This window comes from Pteropus vampyrus, unplaced genomic scaffold (genome assembly GCF_000151845.1).
Source record: "Pteropus vampyrus isolate Shadow unplaced genomic scaffold, Pvam_2.0 Scaffold67, whole genome shotgun sequence".
Lineage (NCBI taxonomy): Eukaryota > Metazoa > Chordata > Mammalia > Chiroptera > Pteropodidae > Pteropus > Pteropus vampyrus.
The window spans coordinates 1,491,839-1,500,800 of record NW_011888848.1 but is presented as its reverse complement, the minus strand read 5'-3'; the positions used below and the strand labels follow the sequence as shown (position 1 = coordinate 1,500,800).

At 35.3% G+C, this 8,962-nt stretch overlaps 1 protein-coding gene across 1 annotated transcript in view; it reads left to right on the top strand.

Annotated features, from left to right (window-relative positions):
* OSTC (oligosaccharyltransferase complex non-catalytic subunit) overlaps positions 1 to 7,227 on the top strand; it is an 11,336-nt gene extending 4,109 nt beyond the window's left edge. Inside the window, exons 2-3 of the mRNA XM_023531415.1 lie at positions 1,147 to 1,447; positions 6,647 to 7,227. Of these exons, the coding sequence (XP_023387183.1) occupies positions 1,147 to 1,447; positions 6,647 to 6,665 (320 nt within the window). The 3' untranslated portion in view covers positions 6,666 to 7,227. The remainder of the gene's footprint in view (positions 1 to 1,146; positions 1,448 to 6,646) is intronic.
* The last annotated feature ends 1,735 nt before the right edge of the window (positions 7,228 to 8,962 follow it).

Here is an 8,962-nt window from a genome sequence, read left to right as displayed (position 1 = left end):
TGTAAGTAAAGCTTTATTGGAACTAGGCACACCCATTTATTTATATACCATCTGTGGCTGCTTTCAAGCCACAGTGGTAAGTATGACACAATCCATATGGCCTGTAAACCTAAGATATATATACTATCTGGACATTTAAGAAAAATTTTTGTGGATCCCTGGACTATACTATTAAATAAGAAAAATAGTTTTTGAGACCTGGGAATTCCATTTCAGCAATGAAACATCATTCTAGTGTGGTTTTGTTCACCCTGCAAAGCTTATTGTATTGCTTTCTAAAGTCTACTTGATAACTGTCTACCTAAATATAGCTAGATATTTATATTTATACTTTTACTTATATTAATGCTATTCCATGCATAGGATATTCCTGAAAAGATTATTGTGATTCCCTGGGGAAGAGATCTAGATGATAGGAGATCTTAATGGTAGAGAAACCTTTTACAGTGTCATCATTTGTGCCGTTTGAATTTCAAACCTGGTGAATGTATCGAGTTTTCAATTAAAGCAATTAACAAAAAATATGTACCTTCTTTGCATATGCCTATGTATAAATCATCCCTTTAAAAGAGAAATTCGCTTTTGGAGGTACATGAACTCTGATAATTTTGAAAGTTCTATATCCCTAGAAAGATCAGATTCAGATATATACAAAAATTTGCATACAACTTTAAGTGTTTATAGATTACTGGGAATGCTTGTAGGGTTCATGGAGCCTTAGTTAAGAATGCTTGCTATAAAATTTTTCCCTTTGAAATAAGAGGCTTATTAAGTATTACAAAACTTTTCCAGAAGCATTTACAACAATTCGAAATTAATTTGAAATTGATAGAAATTTAAACAGCATAACTTTTAAGAGCTAAACTTAAGTTCTGAGTAGAAGATCATATACATACAATAATTGGCTTTTTCAGCCAATAATTAAAATGTGAGTATTGATTTTCATAGACAGTTGTGTTAGCTGAGGTTTTAAAACTTTTTTTGGACATATGTTCCGTGAAGACAAAGCGTTTTGTGTATTTTGTTTATTGTAGCCCCAGAACCTAGAATAGTGCTTGATACATAATAGGCTCTCAATATGTATTTCTTGAAATGAATATCCAGAAATGTAGTAAAATAGTTATAAGGATAAGAATAAAAAATGAGCACAAAAATGTTTTAACAGAAGTAGGAATTTCAATCTAAGGAAAAAGTTTTTGTTTTTCTGGGAATTTTCATATTTTGTTTTGCTATGGTCTTTCTTTTTCAGAGTAAATGGACAATATATTATGGAAGGACTCGCATCCAGCTTCCTGTTTACAATGGGAGGTTTAGGTTTCATAATCCTAGACCGATCCAATGCACCAAACATTCCAAAACTCAATAGATTTCTTCTTCTATTCATTGGATTCGTCTGTGTCCTATTGAGTTTTTTCATGGCTAGAGTATTCATGAGAATGAAACTACCGTAAGTTATTAAGTACTTCATGTATTCAGCAACTTTACTTCTGTTGCAAATTTGTAAAATAATTACCTGGATCACATAAAATCATAGGAAATTTAATTTAACTCGTTTTAAACAGATGAAAATTCTGAGAACTAAAGAAATCTGTGACTTGCTCAAAGTTATAGCTATAGTTAGTAGCAAAATTGAGACCAGTAGGTCTTCCAGACTGCATCTTTGTACGTGTCCATGAGAAAATTGAGTTGCTTTGTTGTAGCGTCACTGACCACTGTTTTTCTAAAGTACATTTTGGTTAGTCTGTAACATAGGGAGTTCTAGTGGTGATGGTAATAGTAGGGAATATTTTGTGGCCATTAATTGCTACTGCTCTTTGACTGTTAGTACAAGGAAAACCCATTAAGCCTTGGATGGAAAAGGGAAGTTGTCTAATGTGTTTGAATTTCACAAGTTCACTTGTTCTATGGGTTTAACCTGCTCATTATCTATAACACGTCTGAGGTGGAAAGATCAGACTTCCCCCTAGAAAGTCAGAAGTACTTATCCGGCAATTATGTTCCCATCTTAGCCCTGCAAGAAGAGAAGAGAGAGCCTAGTGTTCTTTGTCAGCTGAATATCCATGGCCATATAGCTCCCTCCGACTGTTCTGTCAGTGGCTCTTGTGTTTGTCCAGGGAAGACAGTTTTGGCCATTGGCTGAATTGTTTGAAGACTTGGGTACTCCAGCCTCCTCTTTTTGTTCCTCTTTTTCCTGCTCCTAGATGAAAGAGACTCAAGTTTTCCATAGCAAAACAAGATAAGAGGTGGCTCCCAGAGAGGATAAAAAGGATATTAAAAATTAACAGCCAAAACAAAAGGAACCTTTGGAGACATAGCAGAACAGAAGTGGGCTGATTTTGCCCTCAGAACCAGATTCTACCTACGCTTCCCATTCTCCCTTATGGTTTTAGGTCCTCTCTGTAGGATGTGATCATGTTTTTCTTCTAGCTCAGGCATTTGACTTTTAGGATAATAGAGCTATTGACTGCTTACAAAAAGCTTTGGAAAGTGTTTAATTCTTTGGATTGCCTCCATCTTGCTTTTGTAGTTATTTATGTAAACATTTGTCTTACTCTCTCCATTCTGCAGACCAGTATCTAAGATTGTTGGCTAAGTCAGTAGAAAATAGGGTATACTTTCTGGGTTTCAGGTGTGGATTATGATTAGATGTAATCAAAGCAGAACAATGATCTAAGCAGAAAATTGCTTCTTTCTATAACTTGTCATGCACTTAACTCTAGGATTGAAATTTTTAAGAGGAAGGAACTTATGGCTCCCTCTTTGATATGATTTCTCATCTACATCTCCTAATCCCTGGTATCTTAGGTGTGGAGTGGGGATAAACAACAGAAGAACAATATTCTGGCATATTGCAGGCCTCACATGCAGTGATGAGCCAGGTCTGTGGGCAAACACATTGTTGCCCACAGACCTGGCTCATCACTGCATTGTTGTGGTTGGTACCACGAGCAAGGAGGGGATGTTCCTGTCTTTTTGTAGACACATTATCTTTGATCCCAACGTATGTAAACAGCTTAATACATAGTAAGTGGAACAGCAACAACAAATAGATGTTTAAAACCACCAGTAACTATGGTTTTTTTCAGATTAAATAGGAGAAAACAGTAGTGGCGAAATGGTACTATTAATTTTATAGTTTATGATTTATGCTTTTAAAATATCTGATGTCTCCCCTACTGATACAGTTTTACAAATTAAAAATGGCTTTATTTGATGCCTTATATTTTGAAGAAACATGGATGCTAATGAACAACTTTTTTGACTGTATGCATACATGACAGTACATTTAAAATGAAAAATGAAATATTAGTACCTAATATTTTTGTTGTATAGAGTTACAAAGGAGCACTTTTCCTTTTGAAAATAAAAATTATCTAATATGATTTATAAGATTATGTACACGAAGTTGTATGTATATGAGGTACCTTTTAAATGTACGCAGGCTCAAAGAAATAATGTTTGTACACTGGGTGGAAGAAAACTAGTACAAGTTCATACTTAGTTCTGAAAAGTGACGAATGGTCATTAGAGTCTCTTTAGCCACCATTATTAGAATATTTTTGACCTAATAGCAGAATCTTAACATTAAAAAATAAAAACTTCAAGTTAATTAATTAATGAAGTAATTAAAATAAAATAAAATAAAATAAAATAAAGATAGCCTGCCGTGTCATGATGTAATGGCCTAAAATTAGGCAAAGTGGTTGGTTGGGAGTGGAAGGATAGGTTCCTACATTTAGGCAAGTCTGTTCTAAAGCTTTATAAAATAATCTAAATAGATAATTATATACTTGAAGACAAAGGGCCTGCTTTACTCAGACTGGCAAAAATCTCCATTTTAGCAATTTGAGCTTGTGTTTATTAAGCCTGATGAGAAAAGCTAGGGAGCCCCTGAGTAAACCCTAAGTTCATGAGATCATTTCAGAAAAAAGTTTTCCTAAAGGGAGGTGGAAAATGATAAATAAAAAGTAAGAATATAATAACAACATCATTTAGGGAATAGGATAATGTATACAGATGATTCTTCCATATAACTGAAATTTAATGCTGGATGTACTAAAACTTTATCTTACTCATTTTTGCCAGGCCTCTTTCAAAAGTGTTTGTTTTATTGTCTCCTTGCCATTTCACATTTGGATTTAGCAAATATTTATTATTTGATAAGTGTTATTTGCTGGACACTATGAACATTAAGCATACTTTTGCCTTCTTGACTCCATCCATATTTATACTAAACATAGTAGTACTTCTCATTTTTTTAGTTTATTCCTCAGTATAACCTGTCACTTCTCATTGTTATTATAACCTATTGCAATTTCATTCTTTTCTTCCTCCTCTTCAGTTTATCGTTAATTCTGTGATTTGAGGAAATAGATAACCTAGCTATTTGACTGCGTTTTAAATCAGTCTTGGCTGGAGGGGAGCTTGGTGGCCTGGCTTTTTCACAGTCCTTTTAGATGTTTGAGTCTCTTTCATTTGCTTCCAGGTTTGGAGCTATATTCAAAAAGTTAATGTTGTAAGGAGTCTGGCATCTGAATAAACTGGGTTGTTTTCAATGAATGTAATCTCGTATCTAAAGTTCATTGTTAGTAAAGAAGAGATGTAATTCTAACGAAACCATATGTACAGCTGCTGAGGATGGTGTGGTAAAAGGAGTGAGGAATTTGGAAGCCAGTTTGGGGCTTACTGCTTATTCGCTCTAAGACTTTGGATCGGTTCTGTGAACTCTCGGATTCCAAACTTGTTAAATGAAGTTAATTATGTGACTCAAAGAATTACTGTCAAGATTAAATGAGGAGGTGTTTTATGTGCTCTTAAGCATAATATTAATGGTAATTATTAGTGTTTTTATTGTAAAGATAAACAGAACCCTAAAAGTTCAGTGTTTCAGGTTGGATTATGGACACCAGTTCAAAATTAAATAAATAAGCAATTTCTGTTTTTAAAAGAAGAAAGTGAGGTTTCTATCTTTGGATCATTGGAGAAGATAGTACATCAGGAGTAATAAGGACACTTGTGTTTTAATGCTGGTTCTGTTATTTTCTTGCCTTGTGATTTTGAGCAAACCACTTAACTGCCCCCACAGTCTCACATTCTTCACCTGTAAGAATAATTGTTTTGCCCACCTTTTTATGACTGTTGCAAGGATTAAATGTAAGAACAAGTCACGGTTTTTTGAAAAACGCCTGTTAGTGCTATTTCCATTAGTTAATACTTTATTAAAATCTTGAACGTTTTTTTCTTGTGAAGTTGAAGTCAGTTTGCTTTTTGTGAAATATCAGGCGTCATAGTAGCAAATATAGATGAGAATCTTCACAGTCAATATATACCCTAAGAGCCTTTTTGTTTTTTATTCAGTTTTTTTGATGGGGGGGGGTGGTGAGAAGTATTCGATTGTATCAGAGTTGTTGCAAAGGTGGTTGTGTGAGCTCTAAGCTCTCTCTGTGCTCAGAGCAGGGATCGACAGAGCAGAAGGCAAAGCTAGAATGAGTTCTGGGAGGTCACATTGGCTGCATAGATCTAAGCCCTGTAGATCAAGTGAGTCCAGAAGCTGGAATGGAGGAAAATCACATTCTGAGTGCCTGCCGTGTGCCAGGCACTATAGTAGACCTCAACCCTGTGAAGAGTTTTGATTCCTTACCTTACAAATGAAGAAACCTAACTCTGAACTAATAACAGCAGCTAACATTGTCAAGTGCTCATTACCATTAGTAGCAGTTACTATGTAAGTAGATTCTCTTATATAGCCCTTCAGACAGTTTGAGGTAACTCCATTTTATAAGATGAGGAAACTGAGTCAGATTTTCCCAGGCTTACCCACTAAGTGTCAAAAGGAGAGAAGTCCTGAATGCGTCAGTGGGAACAGTGTGTACTAAGCGCTTTCTAAATGTAGTTAGCCTTATACAGTTTTTTTGCCCTCTGATCCTGCAGATCCTTAATTAATAATAAGTTGCAAGGATTTATTACTAAAGAAAAAGTTCGGAACTTTGTGAAACCAAACTTTGTAATGCTTTAATTTAAAGAGAATTCTGGGGCCTAACTGGTACATTTACAACTTGTACTTGTGCAAGGATCTCCTGTTTGATCCACAGGAAGTTTGTCTTGCTCTGCAGCTGCAGCCAAGGCCTCTTCCTGCCACCTGGACATTTCCTGAAGGAACAGGTTCAGGGGCAGATGCTTCTGCACACTGTTGCTTGAGGGTTCAGGGGTTCACTTCCCAAGTGTGAGTAGCTCTTGATCTTTCTACCTTCTCCTTTGGTAATATTAGGGTCTTTAGAAAATCCAAAACTTTCCAATGGAAAATCTTTCCATTAAAAGGTTTATGATTTTTGTTGCAGTTGTGAGAGTCTAAAGGAAATTGATTCTGACTCTAACTTTTACATAACATTTTCTTTACTTTTTTTTTCCTATTCTGTGTTGTTTAGCATATTGATTTGTAACCTTATCCTTTGCGGGGTGAAGAGGGTAATGGAACTGAGGCCCAGTAAAATATTTGGGTGGGGGGGGCAAGATATAAAATAAAAGCTGTAAAACGGAATCACATAGTTATATTTTCAGATTGTCATTTGATTCATCATAAAATTGGGGAATTTTGAAATGTTACTTCCCTTTGTATATTTCACCTTTATGTATTTTATTTCTACAGCGGCTATCTGATGGGTTAGAGTGCCTTTTGAGAAGAAATCCGTGGATAACTGGATTTGCTCCTGTTAATGAAGTTTTAAAGGCTAAACCAGTCCTCTGATATGAAATATGGAAAAGGATGAAAAGCAGCAGAAAAGAAGCATTAGTAGAAAACGTGGGAAGCATAATAAAGCTTGGACTAGAATATCTTCTTGGTATCAAAGAGACAAGCTTATCACTGTTTTTTTCCTGCTGACCTATACTGACATACCAACGATGTTAAGTGGCATTTCCTTCTCAGTTTTTCATTTCTTAAAGAAAATATACTCCATTTCTACAACTATAATATTGAATAGAGTGATTATTTTCTACAACCCCCTTAACAGTTTTTGGAGAGGACATTTCTGACTTTCAGAAATTAATGTAAAATCAGGAAGCAAGATCTTGCAAGCTGAGAACTCTGGACAGCTGATCAGCTTTACCTGTGGTGCTTTGCCTTTAAGTAGAGTGTGTGATAGTACAATATTTCAGATATGTATGTAAGACTGTTTTCTGAACAATAAGGTGTATAAAAGGAGGAGAAATAAATAATTTTCTAATTAATACCTTTTATATTTGTTTTTTAATTTATTAACGATTTTAACCTTTTGGTCTATAATTATTCAGTCCCATCTTGTGACTTGCTACTGTTGGTGGCCTACAGTCTCAAAATTTGTGAAGTAGCAACTTCACATCCCTATAAATACTCAAGCACGGCCTGCATATCTGTCAGAGTTATTGGACATGTGATGTGTTAGATAAAAGTTCCCTTCAGCCATTCATTTTCAGTAATTAACACAGTTTTGAGCCCATCTAAAAATATCTGTAGACCCATCAATTCCCCTCTTTCGGTTCTCTCTGACTGGCTATGAGCTTCACTTCTCTAGTGGCTTGATTAATTCCTATCATAGGATCTTTAAGTTTGCAGTAACGTTTTCTCTTAAGTGAATTTTTTTTCCAATTCCAAGGTCAATCTAAAAGTAGCTGTTCATGAAATTTAAAAAGATTCGTTTATTCAAAAAGTTTTGTACCTATCACATGTCAAGCGGCGGCACTGAGGGTCATAGGAAAGACACAGAAAGGCTTCCTCCTCATAGAGGGAAGAGAAGATAATCAAAATCTTGTAAGGAAGCCAGATAATAAAAGATAAAAATGTTCTATAAGATGTCAGATAGTGAAATTCCACGCACAAAAATCAAGCAAGATAATAGTTTGTACTATAGCGATGAGATGTGGGGAGAAGAGGTTGCTATGCTCCAAAGCTCTGAAAATGGAAAACAAGACCTGTGTGTGTTCACCAGTTGTAAAGATTTGATTTAACTTTAATTACATTTTTCATTCTTCGGCCATATTTTAAAACGAACTGCTTGGACAGAGGTAACAAAGGTGGGAACAGCTTCAAAAGATCTTTTCCTGAATGACTTAGTGAGCAGTTCCTGTTAGGCACCACCAGATGGTGCTATTAAAGTTGGAGGGGTGTGTGTGTGTGTTTATCATATAATTCACTAAATACAATGAAATATATTGAAATAATTTTGCTGGTAAAGTTGTAATGTCTTCTGCGAAGGAAAATGTCGTGTACCTTGTACTAAAATCTTTTGGGGAACACAAAAATGTTACACTCTGACAAGCCTACCACGCATCATTATCATCGTCATTATTTTGCTTCTGTGTTTATTAAATTTATTGGAGGTGACATTGTTTAATATTATTATGTAGGTTACAAGTATACAATTCAATAATACAGTCTGTATATTGCATTGTATGTTCACCACCCAAAGTCAGATCTCCTTTTGTCACCATATATTTGACCCCCTTTACCCTTATCTACCTCCTCCCTCCCCCACTACTTCTGTGAACCACTAAACTGTTGTCTGTGTCTGAGTTTTTATTTGCTTGTTGCTTTCAGTTTTATACACCACATATGAGTGAAATAATAGGGAAATACAAACCAAAACCACAATGAGATACCAACTCACACCTGTAAGAATGGCTATTATCAACAGGACAAGTAATAACAAGTGTTGGAGAGGTTGTGGAGAAAAAGGAACCCTCATACACTGCTGGTGGGAATGTAAATTAGTGTAGCCACTATGGAAAACAGTATGGAGATTCTTCAAAAAATTAATAGAATTACCACATGACCTAGCAATCTCTTTACCAAGCATCATTAACATCAGCAAAGATAAGTAAAAGAGAAAGAGTAAATAGACTAGATGGAAAGCAAACTAGTCTTTGATTTTGTCACGAGATTCTCCAGGAAGTGGGCGCTAAAATGGAGTTAGAAGTGCAAAATGGT